The sequence below is a fragment of the Meleagris gallopavo genome, chromosome Z, assembly GCF_905368555.1.
Source record: "Meleagris gallopavo chromosome Z, MGAL_WU_HG_1.1, whole genome shotgun sequence".
In the NCBI taxonomy this organism is placed as follows: domain Eukaryota; kingdom Metazoa; phylum Chordata; class Aves; order Galliformes; family Phasianidae; genus Meleagris; species Meleagris gallopavo.
Genome location: NC_139435.1, coordinates 47,341,995 through 47,355,665, shown reverse-complemented (window position 1 = coordinate 47,355,665; position 13,671 = coordinate 47,341,995). Strand labels below are relative to the sequence as shown.

The following is a 13,671-nucleotide window of genomic DNA, read 5'->3' as shown; positions in this document are numbered from 1 at the left end:
TGACGGCGAGAAACAAGAGAGTCAAGAGAGTCCCTCCTCTCTCCGCGCCTCACCAGGCCGCAATGAGCACAGCCCCAGCCCGGCAGCCTTTGCTCTGCTCCCAGCCCCGCGGGTCACAATGGCCACCACTGTGACATCACGGTGACATCACGGTCGCCCCCTCACTGAGGGCTGAGGGCGCGGCACCCATGCGGGAGGGCGGCGGCTCCTGTGGGCAGCGCAGGGTGAGGAGCCCGGTGCTGCCATCAGCAGGGAGCAAGGATGGCCTCCCTCAGGCCTTTTGCGCCGTGCCCGTGCTTGGACATCGCAGCAGAGAGTCTAATAAAGGGTCTGCGCGTCAACCAGCATTTCTAGTGTGTGTTCTGAGTGACTTTCCACGGTCTGATGGTGACAGGACAAGGTTTTGAGCTGAGAAAAGAGGAGATCTGGTGAACTGTGAGAGGGAATTCCTCACTCAGAGGGCTGTGAGGCCCTGGCACAGCTGCCCAGAGAAGCTGCGGGTGCGCATCCCTGCAGGCGCTCCAGGCCGGGTTGGACAGGGCCCTGCTCCAACCTGGCCTGCTGGCTGGCAGCGCTCCCATGGCAGGCACTTGGGGTTGGGTGGGCTTTATGATCCTTTCCTATCCGTGTCTTCACACATCTAAGTCTCAACCCCTGTACGGTTCCCAGAGGCAAAGTGGCATAGGCAGGGCACAATTCCCTTCAAGCCTGTGTATAAAATGAGTCAGTAAAACTTCTGACTCTGGTTTGCTTTCTTTGACCTGCTGGCAATGGTCACCATGCCAGAGACAGGAGAGGAGCTGTCCCTTGTCCAAGCCTGCAGTCCTGGAGTCACACTGGCGCATCCCTGCTCATCCAGCCTGACCATGAGAGTCAGCTTCTTCATGAAAGTCAGGTCAACACTGATGGGAGAGCCCCCACGACTAGAGAGCCGCCCTCTGTGGAGATGCTCAAGGCCTCAGTGGATAGGGCTTCAGGCAGCCTGATCTAGTGGGTGACAACCAACACACTGCAGGAGTTTGGAACTTTAGATAGACTTTAATGTCCCTTCCAACCCAAGCCATACCAGGATCCTGTGATTCAAAACTATCTATCACCTCTGCATTGGTGAGCACCAGGTCCAGCAGGGCTTCAGCTCGGGTCAGTCCGTCTAGTACCTGGATGAGGAAGCAATCCTCAGCAGACTCCAGAAATCTCCTGAATCGTCTGCCACCTGCCGTGCTGCTATCCCGGCAGATATCTGGCTGGTTGAATCCCCCATCAGGACAGGAGCCCGCGAGCGCAACACCTCCTGCAGCTGACGCAAGAAGGCCTCGTCAACAGGCTTCCCCTGATCGGGTGGCTTGTAGCAGACCCCAACCACTCGATGCCCTTTACTGGACCGATCCCTGATTTTCACCCCTAAGCTCCTGTTGTGGTTTTGTGATTTTTCTTGTCAGTATTCCACATCGTAGCACTGTGGAAAGCAGTGGGAGTTAAAGAGTTAATGTTCTGGTTCTGTGGACTGTCTTTTTGGGGCATTTTGGTTCTCGGAGGGAAGGGGAGGAGTGGCATTCCCCAGAGGACTGATGGTGCAGAGCAAGAAAGTGGCAGGACACCGGCCTCTCTCCCTCTCGTGGATTCTCTCGGTTTTGCAGCAGAGAAGCACGTGGTTCCCTCTGCAATCTGTAGCGTAAGGCTTCAGCTTTGGACACTCTCATTGTGTTTGATTTTATTGGATTTAGCAAACTAATGTTCTTTGTCAGATCGTTCTGGTTGCTCTGGTTTTTTTCTCTGTTAGGCCCATCTACTATCTCCCTACCCTTGCCCGCAAGTCTGCTGCCTCATTAGCCACGAGGCCGGGCCGAGCGGCCGTAAACCTTCAACACTTTCTTTTTTATCCTTTCCCCTTTTTTTGGGGGGGGGGCTGCAGCCCCTGTCACAAACACAGATCGGGAGATAACTCCATGACAGCTCTCAGCCTGGTCATGGCTGTTACTCAGACACAGCTCTTCGCAGTCTGTCCACTTCCTAACGTAGAGGACAACACCCCCTCCCCTCCTACGCTGTCTATCCCTTCTGAAGAGCCTGTAGCCCTGAATCACAGTACGCCAGTCGTGAGATTCGTCCCACCACGTTTCCCTGATAGCAACCAGATCGTTATTTTCCAAGCACATCATGGCTTCCAGCTCCTCCTGCTTATTTCCCATGCTGCGTGCATTGGTGGAGAGGCACTTCAGCTGGGCTTTCTGGCACACTACCTTTCTAAAAAGCCCTCCATCAAACCTCCAAAAGAAGTTTGAAGTTCTCCCCCACTGCTTCCTAGAGGGACATGAGAAGGTTTTGGACAGGGAGTCGGCAAAATTACCTCCTCTGTGGAGTTCCCAGAAGATCCTACCGCATCCTACGGGACAGTTTGGAGGTTTTTCCCCGCAATCTCCTGGCGCGACAGCAATCCTAAGTGTTCCTTTGTCCTGCCTCACTTGGCTCTCTTCCCCCATCGGACCTGGTATAAAACTCCAGACTACTTGCTCTACCCTAGCGAGCCTCACTGCATCCCCTTCCCGCTTCCTACCTAGTTGCAAGCCCTCTCAATGAGCCCCGCTAGCTCTTGGGCTAGGGTCCATTTCCTTCTTAGAGACAAATGACACAGGCCTGCAGCCATTAGACCGGGTGCTGAGTAAATCGCCCCATGGTCGAAAAGCCCAAAGTCCCTGTGGCGGCACCAGCCTCTCAGCCGCTTATCCCACTCCGTGTCCCTCACCACCCCAGAAAGGATAGAAGCAAATATCAGCTGTGCTCCACTCCCGCGACCAACCGCCCTAAAGCCCTGAAGTCTTTTTTGAGGGTTTGCAGGCTTCTTTGAGCTACTTCATGGCTGCTTGCCTGACCTATCAGTAATGGGTAGCAATCAGAGGGATGAACCAGATCTGGGAGTTTTCTAGCTGTGTCCTGGACCTGGGCCCCAAGGAGGCGGCACACCTCCGTGGGTCAGTCGGGTCCGGTGTACATATGGGGCCTTCCGTTCCCATGAGGAGGGAATCACCAACAATAACCCTTCTGTCTGTCTTAGCAGAGGCAGTCTGGAGACGCAGAGTCTACTGCCTCGCCCTTGGCACTGTCTTAGGCAAAGCTTCCTGGGCCTCCTCTCTCACATCCCCTTCAATTTACAGTGCCTCGCCCACGATGCCGAGCTGGGACTGTCTTGCAGTTCTCCCTGCCTCTCAGGACCCCGCTCTCTGCCCGACAGTGACAGGACATGGGGTCCATCCCCCACTTTCTGGGGGGTGTCTCCCTGGCGCCTTCCTCTCAGGCATGCCTGGGAGTTACTCCACCAGTCAATCTCTTGCTCTCGCTCCCTGATGGTCCTTAACCTCTGCACCTCCTCCTTGAGCTCTGCCACCATGCTGAGCAGGTCTTCCAGTCTTCCACCTGCTCACCCTCACACTCCCCGGCATCAGCAGGCTCAGGCACTCCCTGCAGCCGGAGGCCTGAACAGCCACATTCTTGGGCATGGCATCCATCTGGGTCACCACAGTCTTTGCGGGGCACGCTCATTGCCTGGTGGAGGCCGTGGTAAATCCGTGGTCTTAGAGAGACAGTACCTACTGCCAGTAGGTAAGCTGGTCTCCGGAGCTAGGAGGGACAGTACTTCTGCGCCGTCCTGCACAAGCTACCACACCTGCTGCTGCAGTATGCTGTGGCTGCTGCGCACGTGCTGCCTTCTCCTCACTGCACCTGGCGGGCAGCCATGCATTGAGGCCCTCCCATAAGCTTCTCCTAAGGCAAGGGGCGTGGATGCAGTTCCATTACCCTGGCAATGCTGACACCATATCAGCCACTCTCCCGAGAACCGTTGGGCTGCTCTGTTGGCTCGGGGTTCCCCTGGTAAAGGAACTGACCAAAACCCCCCCGTACCCTGCAATGAGTCGCTGCAATTCTGTCCGGGACGGCTCTGAGGCAGCTAACCTCGGCAGTCAAAGATTATGTGAAGTATTAGATTGTGTTATCTTGCATTCCAAAACCATATTTAGGAAATTGACTTTTCTCCTCAGATCGCTGTCGCTGTTTTGTTCTTAGGCCCATTTCCCATTTCCCTACCCTTCCAGCCTTCTCCCGTTTCCCCTTTCCCAGGATGTGGGTCTGTGGGTCCCCCGTGCCCGTTAGTCACAGAAACGGGCTGAACTGGCCTATAAACCGTCAATCCGCCTCCGTCCCCGCCCCCTTTTTTCCAGGCCATTGGGCCTGCGGGCATGCTGTCCCCCGTCACAGACACAGATAGATGTAAGGATAAGTCCACGGCAACCTCTGGGAAGGTGCTGGGGAGAAGACAACCCCGTGGTCTCAGCTCCTAACACTGCCCACCACAGGACAAGCAGAGAAGACTGAAGCCAACATGTGGGAAGTATATTTAAGGTTTATTTTTTTTGCCACTTGGAACCACAACCATCACGCCAGGATGGGACATGGCTGATTCCGCGCTGTCTTTGGGACTGGTTGTGGGGATGTCTTCTCTGATGCTGGAACCGGGAGTGGCTTTGTGTCTGGGCTGGTCCACCGAAGGATGAAGGCAGCATAGGTGGACTCTTTTCAAGGTTGATTTTCTTTGCCGCTTGGGACCACAGCCGTCACGTGGGGATGGGACGCGGCGGCATCAGCGCCGTCTTCGGGACTGGCTGTGGGGACGCCTTCCCTGATGGTTTGCCCGGGAGCGGCTTCGTGCCCGGGCTGGCCCCCGCTGCCTGGACCGGCTGCCACGGTCTCGTCGGGGCCGGCTGCGGGAAGTTGAAGCGCGACGCCCCACTGGGGATCGGCTTCGAGTGCGGGCCCGCCCTCGTTGCCTGGATTGTCTGGTGCGTGCAGGCAGAGGGGAAGCCCTCGAGGACCTCGGTGCTGCTGGTGTGGCCGAGGTGCGGGTGCTGCGTGGAGCACCTTGGGCTGTTGTTGTATGGCTCCCAGCATGACGCCTTCGGGGCTGACTGTGGGAGCCTGAGGCCCGACCTTGCAGCGGGGAGCGGCTTCTTGTGCGGCCGGTCCCCCGCTGCCTGGCACGCTGTGTGGGCGCAGGTGCCGAGGAGGTTCTGGAGGACCGCGCGGTCCCCCGTCTGCTGGGGCTCTGGGCGCCGGTCTCAGCACCTGCAGCTGGTGCCCGTCTCCTCCCACCACGTCCTCGGCGCTGCTGAGGGGTGTCCTGCTCCTCAGATGGGCTTGGGTGGGTTGCCCTCTGCTCTGTTGCAGGCACTCTGGGCTGCACACTGAGCTCGGGCAGCTGGGAGCTGCAGGATGGGCCTGTTGCTTCCTGGCTGGTGGGGCCAGAACTGGTGTTTCCAGGCGCCAGAAAGCTGTGGGATGGCCCCTGTACCATTTGGCAGGAAGTGCTGGGGCTGGCAGGATCGGAGTTGGGGCGGGATGCTGTAAGGAGAGACAAGAAGGTCAGCAGGATGCATCCCCACGGCAGGACAGGCTGCCATCCCTCATGGGGCAGAGAGACCGTGGCAAGGCTGCCCTGAGCACCCGCTGCCAGGCCTTGCCTGGCCCCAGTCCCGCGGCACACGGCTCTTTGCCTCTTACCGGTGCCCGCACCAGCGCAGGTGTCGCACTCCCAGCCGTTTCCGCGCATGGCCCAGAAGGAGCAGCACCAGTGCGTGCCTTCTGAGCCACAGGACCTGCAGAGCAGCAGCTGCCAGAGCCTGCGGAAGCAAACAGGTTGTGGCTGTGAGGACAAAGCAAGCCAAGGCAGGGAGCAGCCGGCACGGCTCTGGTGCTCAGCCCTTGCTCCCCCCAGCTTATGGTGAGGCTGAGATCCCTCGCAGAGCCCCAGAGGACTGCGGAGGTCACTCACCCCTTTTCCTGTGCCCTCTCCCTGCCTCCTCGGTAAAGGCACATGCTGGCATCGCAGCGCCTGTGCCTTTCTCGCAGCGACTGGTATGCTGCGTCGTCCCACCAAGATGGTCGCCTGCCAGAGAAGAGAGGGAACGAGATGAGTCCCCGGTGCCCCAGGTGTGAGGCAGATCCAGGGCACCCCCGTTCATCCCCCTTGAGCTCATTCCCAGCTGCTCCGTGAAGCTGAGACCGATGCTTGCAGGATGGCAAGGGGCTGGGCCTGCCGGGGCAGTTCGTGGGCAGGCACAGCACCTGTGCCTGAGCGTCTGCAGAGCCGGGCAGAAGGACACCAACCTGATTGGAATTTGGATCCCCAGCGTGGTCATTTGGGATCGAAATCGCCTTTTGCCTCCGCAGACGGGGCAGAAGAAACGCATGGTGGCAGCGTGCAGGGCGTGTTTCTACGGGAGAAGCACAAGCGTGAGCATGAGCGTGAGCGGGGCTGGCTGCTGCTGAGCACCAGCCGTGCCCGCGGGGCGAGGGGAGGGCTCCTACCCTGATGCAGGCCCGGTGGAACCAGGCCTGTTTGCACACGGGGCACACCATGGTGTGGTAGGACGTGCTGTCCCCCACGGGCTCCAGGCAGATGACGCAGACGGTGTTCTGCGACGGAGCTGCCTCCGCTGCCTGCTGAGGGCGATGCTCCCAGCAGAAGGACCTGCACAGGAGGACAGAAGGGACGGGCGTGGTGAGAAGTGCTGTGAGGAGCGCAGAGGACCAGGAAAGAGCGCCAGGCCTGGGCTCTGGCTCTGGCAGGATGCTGGGAGGTGTCGCTGCGGGTTCCTCCCTGGGAGGGACAGGGAGGAACGGCAGCTTGGCTGCTGCTGACAGCCCTTACCTGTGCTGCCCAAAGTATTGGGTGATGCACTGCCCGTCCTCGGTGCAGGGCAGATGGAAGCTGCGCTCACAGCCTGTCTCCGCGCAGCTGATGGTAGCTCCCCTCCCGCCGCAGACAAAGCAGTGCTGAAAAGAGCAGAGCGGGCCCCGTCAGCGGTGGGCTCGGGGCCTCCGCGCCTGGCCCCACTTCTCCAGGCAGGGCGCAGGGTGTGGGCACCGCTGCCTCACACTCTGCGGAGCGGCCTGGCAGATGAGGCTCGTCTGCTGTGGTGGGACTCTGTCCCGGAGCCGGTTGGAAGGGCCGCGATCGCTTTCTATAGGCCCAGGCAAAACTTTGGTGCAAGCCTCTGCCGGCACCAAGCTCCCCGTTCCGTTCACGTCCTCACCTTCTGGTCTGCCTGCTGGATGGTGCGCTGGACGGCACCAATGGAGAAGCCAAAAATTCCCCCCATTGGGCATCTCCACTCCAAAAGGCCATCGGCAAAGAACTGTAGGAGAGAAAAGAGCGGGATCTCGTGAGGCCAGCAAGGAAGGGAACGTCCCTGGCAGGAGCCCTAGCCCTTGAGGGAACTCACCAAGCAGAATTCGTGGGCACAGAGCCCACCGTTGGCAAATGTCCGCCCGCAGATGTCCGGGTTGACCTGTGCCCTGCGGCACAGCACGCACACTGGAGAGGAAGGAGAGAGCAACCGTGAGCAGTGGTGAGCACCTGGCGGGGTCAGGGCTGGAGGGGGTGGAGGGCATTGCAGAGGCCCAGCAGCACGAGCGGGCAGCCGGAGCCCAAGCTCGCCCCCTGGCCAAGGAGCAGAGGGGCCCTGCCTGCCCGCGGCGCTGGGGAGCCCCTGCCCGCCCCTCCCACCCCTCCCAGCCGCAGGCAGACCCCCAGCTGCTCTCTGCCCGGCAGTGGGGAGCCGCACGCAGGGACACGGGGCTCTCACCTGGTTCCCCAGAGTTGGGGGCCTCCTCCTTCTGTTCGGACATGATCGGCATTGACGGCGAGAAACAAGAGAGTCAAGAGAGTCCCTCCTCTCTCCGCGCCTCACCAGGCCGCAATGAGCACAGCCCCAGCCCGGCAGCCTTTGCTCTGCTCCCAGCCCCGCGGGTCACAATGGCCACCACTGTGACATCACGGTGACATCACGGTCGCCCCCTCACTGAGGGCTGAGGGCGCGGCACCCATGCGGGAGGGCGGCGGCTCCTGTGGGCAGCGCAGGGTGAGGAGCCCGGTGCTGCCATCAGCAGGGAGCAAGGATGGCCTCCCTCAGGCCTTTTGCGCCGTGCCCGTGCTTGGACATCGCAGCAGAGAGTCTAATAAAGGGTCTGTGCGTCAACCAGCATTTCTAGTGTGTGTTCTGAGTGACTTTCCACGGTCTGATGGTGACAGGACAAGGTTTTGAGCTGAGAAAAGAGGAGATCTGGTGAACTGTGAGAGGGAATTCCTCACTCAGAGGGCTGTGAGGCCCTGGCACAGCTGCCCAGAGAAGCTGCGGGTGCGCATCCCTGCAGGCGCTCCAGGCCGGGTTGGACAGGGCCCTGCTCCAACCTGGCCTGCTGGCTGGCAGCGCTCCCATGGCAGGCACTTGGGGTTGGGTGGGCTTTATGATCCTTTCCTATCCGTGTCTTCACACATCTAAGTCTCAACCCCTGTACGGTTCCCAGAGGCAAAGTGGCATAGGCAGGGCACAATTCCCTTCAAGCCTGTGTATAAAATGAGTCAGTAAAACTTCTGACTCTGGTTTGCTTTCTTTGACCTGCTGGCAATGGTCACCATGCCAGAGACAGGAGAGGAGCTGTCCCTTGTCCAAGCCTGCAGTCCTGGAGTCACACTGGCGCATCCCTGCTCATCCAGCCTGACCATGAGAGTCAGCTTCTTCATGAAAGTCAGGTCAACACTGATGGGAGAGCCCCCACGACTAGAGAGCCGCCCTCTGTGGAGATGCTCAAGGCCTCAGTGGATAGGGCTTCAGGCAGCCTGATCTAGTGGGTGACAACCAACACACTGCAGGAGTTTGGAACTTTAGATAGACTTTAATGTCCCTTCCAACCCAAGCCATACCAGGATCCTGTGATTCAAAACTATCTATCACCTCTGCATTGGTGAGCACCAGGTCCAGCAGGGCTTCAGCTCGGGTCAGTCCGTCTAGTACCTGGATGAGGAAGCAATCCTCAGCAGACTCCAGAAATCTCCTGAATCGTCTGCCACCTGCCGTGCTGCTATCCCGGCAGATATCTGGCTGGTTGAATCCCCCATCAGGACAGGAGCCCGCGAGCGCAACACCTCCTGCAGCTGACGCAAGAAGGCCTCGTCAACAGGCTTCCCCTGATCGGGTGGCTTGTAGCAGACCCCAACCACTCGATGCCCTTTACTGGACCGATCCCTGATTTTCACCCCTAAGCTCCTGTTGTGGTTTTGTGATTTTTCTTGTCAGTATTCCACATCGTAGCACTGTGGAAAGCAGTGGGAGTTAAAGAGTTAATGTTCTGGTTCTGTGGACTGTCTTTTTGGGGCATTTTGGTTCTCGGAGGGAAGGGGAGGAGTGGCATTCCCCAGAGGACTGATGGTGCAGAGCAAGAAAGGTGGAGCTCCTGGCAGGACACCGGCCTCTCTCCCTCTCGTGGATTCTCTCGGTTTTGCAGCAGAGAAGCACGTGGTTCCCTCTGCAATCTGTAGCGTAAGGCTTCAGCTTTGGACACTCTCATTGTGTTTGATTTTATTGGATTTAGCAAACTAATGTTCTTTGTCAGATCGTTCTGGTTGCTCTGGTTTTTTTCTCTGTTAGGCCCATCTACTATCTCCCTACCCTTGCCCGCAAGTCTGCTGCCTCATTAGTCACGAGGCCGGGCCGAGCGGCCGTAAACCTTCAACACTTTCTTTTTTATCCTTTCCCCTTTTTTTGGGGGCTGCAGCCCCTGTCACAAACACAGATCGGGAGATAACTCCATGACAGCTCTCAGCCTGGTCATGGCTGTTACTCAGACACAGCTCTTCGCAGTCTGTCCACTTCCTAACGTAGAGGACAACACCCCCTCCCCTCCTACGCTGTCTATCCCTTCTGAAGAGCCTGTAGCCCTGAATCACAGTACGCCAGTCGTGAGATTCGTCCCACCACGTTTCCCTGATAGCAACCAGATCGTTATTTTCCAAGCACATCATGGCTTCCAGCTCCTCCTGCTTATTTCCCATGCTGCGTGCATTGGTGGAGAGGCACTTCAGCTGGGCTTTCTGGCACACTACCTTTCTAAAAAGCCCTCCATCAAACCTCCAAAAGAAGTTTGAAGTTCTCCCCCACTGCTTCCTAGAGGGACATGAGAAGGTTTTGGACAGGGAGTCGGCAAAATTACCTCCTCTGTGGAGTTCCCAGAAGATCCTACCGCATCCTACGGGACAGTTTGGAGGTTTTTCCCCGCAATCTCCTGGCGCGACAGCAATCCTAAGTGTTCCTTTGTCCTGCCTCACTTGGCTCTCTTCCCCCATCGGACCTGGTATAAAACTCCAGACTACTTGCTCTACCCTAGCGAGCCTCACTGCATCCCCTTCCCGCTTCCTACCTAGTTGCAAGCCCTCTCAATGAGCCCCGCTAGCTCTTGGGCTAGGGTCCATTTCCTTCTTAGAGACAAATGACACAGGCCTGCAGCCATTAGACCGGGTGCTGAGTAAATCGCCCCATGGTCGAAAAGCCCAAAGTCCCTGTGGCGGCACCAGCCTCTCAGCCGCTTATCCCACTCCGTGTCCCTCACCACCCCAGAAAGGATAGAAGCAAATATCAGCTGTGCTCCACTCCCGCGACCAACCGCCCTAAAGCCCTGAAGTCTTTTTTGAGGGTTTGCAGGCTTCTTTGAGCTACTTCATGGCTGCTTGCCTGACCTATCAGTAATGGGTAGCAATCAGAGGGATGAACCAGATCTGGGAGTTTTCTAGCTGTGTCCTGGACCTGGGCCCCAAGGAGGCGGCACACCTCCGTGGGTCAGTCGGGTCCGGTGTACATATGGGGCCTTCCGTTCCCATGAGGAGGGAATCACCAACAATAACCCTTCTGTCTGTCTTAGCAGAGGCAGTCTGGAGACGCAGAGTCTACTGCCTCGCCCTTGACACTGTCTTAGGCAAAGCTTCCTGGGCCTCCTCTCTCACATCCCCTTCAATTTACAGTGCCTCGCCCACGATGCCGAGCTGGGACTGTCTTGCAGTTCTCCCTGCCTCTCAGGACCCCGCTCTCTGCCCGACAGTGACAGGACATGGGGTCCATCCCCCACTTTCTGGGGGGTGTCTCCCTGGCGCCTTCCTCTCAGGCATGCCTGGGAATTACTCCACCAGTCAATCTCTTGCTCTCGCTCCCTGATGGTCCTTAACCTCTGCACCTCCTCCTTGAGCTCTGCCACCATGCTGAGCAGGTCTTCCAGTCTTCCACATGCTCACCCTCACACTCCCCGGCATCAGCAGGCTCAGGCACTCCCTGCAGCCGGAGGCCTGAACAGCCACATTCTTGGGCATGGCATCCATCTGGGTCACCACAGTCTTTGCGGGGCACGCTCATTGCCTGGTGGAGGCCGTGGTAAATCCGTGGTCTTGGAGAGACAGTACCTACTGCCAGTAGGTAAGCTGGTCTCCGGAGCTAGGAGGGACAGTACTTCTGCGCCGTCCTGCACAAGCTACCACACCTGCTGCTGCAGTATGCTGTGGCTGCTGCGCACGTGCTGCCTTCTCCTCACTGCACCTGGCGGGCAGCCATGCATTGAGGCCCTCCCATAAGCTTCTCCTAAGGCAAGGGGCGTGGATGCAGTTCCATTACCCTGGCAATGCTGACACCATATCAGCCACTCTCCCGAGAACCGTTGGGCTGCTCTGTTGGCTCGGGGTTCCCCTGGTAAAGGAACTGACCAAAACCCCCCCGTACCCTGCAATGAGTCGCTGCAATTCTGTCCGGGACGGCTCTGAGGCAGCTAACCTCGGCAGTCAAAGATTATGTGAAGTATTAGATTGTGTTATCTTGCATTCCAAAACCATATTTAGGAAATTGACTTTTCTCCTCAGATCGCTGTCGCTGTTTTGTTCTTAGGCCCATTTCCCATTTCCCTACCCTTCCAGCCTTCTCCCGTTTCCCCTTTCCCAGGATGTGGGTCTGTGGGTCCCCCGTGCCCGTTAGTCACAGAAACGGGCTGAACTGGCCTATAAACCGTCAATCCGCCTCCGTCCCCGCCCCCTTTTTTCCAGGCCATTGGGCCTGCGGGCATGCTGTCCCCCGTCACAGACACAGATAGATGTAAGGATAAGTCCACGGCAACCTCTGGGAAGGTGCTGGGGAGAAGACAACCCCGTGGTCTCAGCTCCTAACACTGCCCACCACAGGACAAGCAGAGAAGACTGAAGCCAACATGTGGGAAGTATATTTAAGGTTTATTTTTTTTGCCACTTGGAACCACAACCATCACGCCAGGATGGGACATGGCTGATTCCGCGCTGTCTTTGGGACTGGTTGTGGGGATGTCTTCTCTGATGCTGGAACCGGGAGTGGCTTTGTGTCTGGGCTGGTCCACCGAAGGATGAAGGCAGCATAGGTGGACTCTTTTCAAGGTTGATTTTCTTTGCCGCTTGGGACCACAGCCGTCACGTGGGGATGGGACGCGGCGGCATCAGCGCCGTCTTCGGGACTGGCTGTGGGGACGCCTTCCCTGATGGTTTGCCCGGGAGCGGCTTCGTGCCCGGGCTGGCCCCCGCTGCCTGGACCGGCTGCCACGGTCTCGTCGGGGCCGGCTGCGGGAAGTTGAAGCGCGACGCCCCACTGGGGATCGGCTTCGAGTGCGGGCCCGCCCTCGTTGCCTGGATTGTCTGGTGCGTGCAGGCAGAGGGGAAGCCCTCGAGGACCTCGGTGCTGCTGGTGTGGCCGAGGTGCGGGTGCTGCGTGGAGCACCTTGGGCTGTTGTTGTATGGCTCCCAGCATGACGCCTTCGGGGCTGACTGTGGGAGCCTGAGGCCCGACCTTGCAGCGGGGAGCGGCTTCTTGTGCGGCCGGTCCCCCGCTGCCTGGCACGCTGTGTGGGCGCAGGTGCCGAGGAGGTTCTGGAGGACCGCGCGGTCCCCCGTCTGCTGGGGCTCTGGGCGCCGGTCTCAGCACCTGCAGCTGGTGCCCGTCTCCTCCCACCACGTCCTCGGCGCTGCTGAGGGTGTCCTGCTCCTCAGATGGGCTTGGGTGGGTTGCCCTCTGCTCTGTTGCAGGCACTCTGGGCTGCACACTGAGCTCGGGCAGCTGGGAGCTGCAGGATGGGCCTGTTGCTTCCTGGCTGGTGGGGCCAGAACTGGTGTTTCCAGGCGCCGGAAAGCTGTGGGATGGCCCCTGTACCATTTGGCAGGAAGTGCTGGGGCTGGCAGGATCGGAGTTGGGGCGGGATGCTGTAAGGAGAGACAAGAAGGTCAGCAGGATGCATCCCCACGGCAGGACAGGCTGCCATCCCTCATGGGGCAGAGAGACCGTGGCAAGGCTGCCCTGAGCACCCGCTGCCAGGCCTTGCCTGGCCCCAGTCCCGCGGCACACGGCTCTTTGCCTCTTACCGGTGCCCGCACCAGCGCAGGTGTCGCACTCCCAGCCGTTTCCGCGCATGGCCCAGAAGGAGCAGCACCAGTGCGTGCCTTCTGAGCCACAGGACCTGCAGAGCAGCAGCTGCCAGAGCCTGCGGAAGCAAACAGGTTGTGGCTGTGAGGACAAAGCAAGCCAAGGCAGGGAGCAGCCGGCACGGCTCTGGTGCTCAGCCCTTGCTCCCCCCAGCTTATGGTGAGGCTGAGATCCCTCGCAGAGCCCCAGAGGACTGCGGAGGTCACTCACCCCTTTTCCTGTGCCCTCTCCCTGCCTCCTCGGTAAAGGCACATGCTGGCATCGCAGCGCCTGTGCCTTTCTCGCAGCGACTGGTATGCTGCGTCGTCCCACCAAGATGGTCGCCTGCCAGAGAAGAGAGGGAACGAGATGAGTCCCCGGTGCCCCA

The 13,671-nt window shown here is 59.0% G+C and overlaps 2 protein-coding genes across 2 annotated transcripts; both read right to left on the bottom strand.

Annotated features, from left to right (window-relative positions):
* Positions 1–4,633: 4,633 nt before the first annotated feature.
* On the bottom strand, positions 4,634–5,647 carry LOC146542255 (uncharacterized; the record flags this gene model as incomplete). The annotated part of the gene is made up of 1 exon (XM_085213608.1): positions 4,634–5,647. A coding segment is annotated over one exon (1,014 nt), but the record flags the coding sequence as incomplete, so codon positions are not given.
* Positions 5,648–5,817: 170 nt separating this feature from the next.
* LOC146542254 (uncharacterized) lies at positions 5,818–7,689 on the bottom strand. Its single transcript, XM_085214082.1, has 5 exons — positions 7,638–7,689; positions 7,275–7,366; positions 7,086–7,187; positions 6,701–6,825; positions 5,818–6,520 (listed from the first exon to the last, which is right to left on the bottom strand). Exons 1-5 carry the CDS (start codon positions 7,687–7,689, stop codon positions 5,818–5,820), a joined length of 1,074 nt encoding a protein of 357 aa, XP_085070208.1.
* Positions 7,690–13,671: the final 5,982 nt, after the last annotated feature.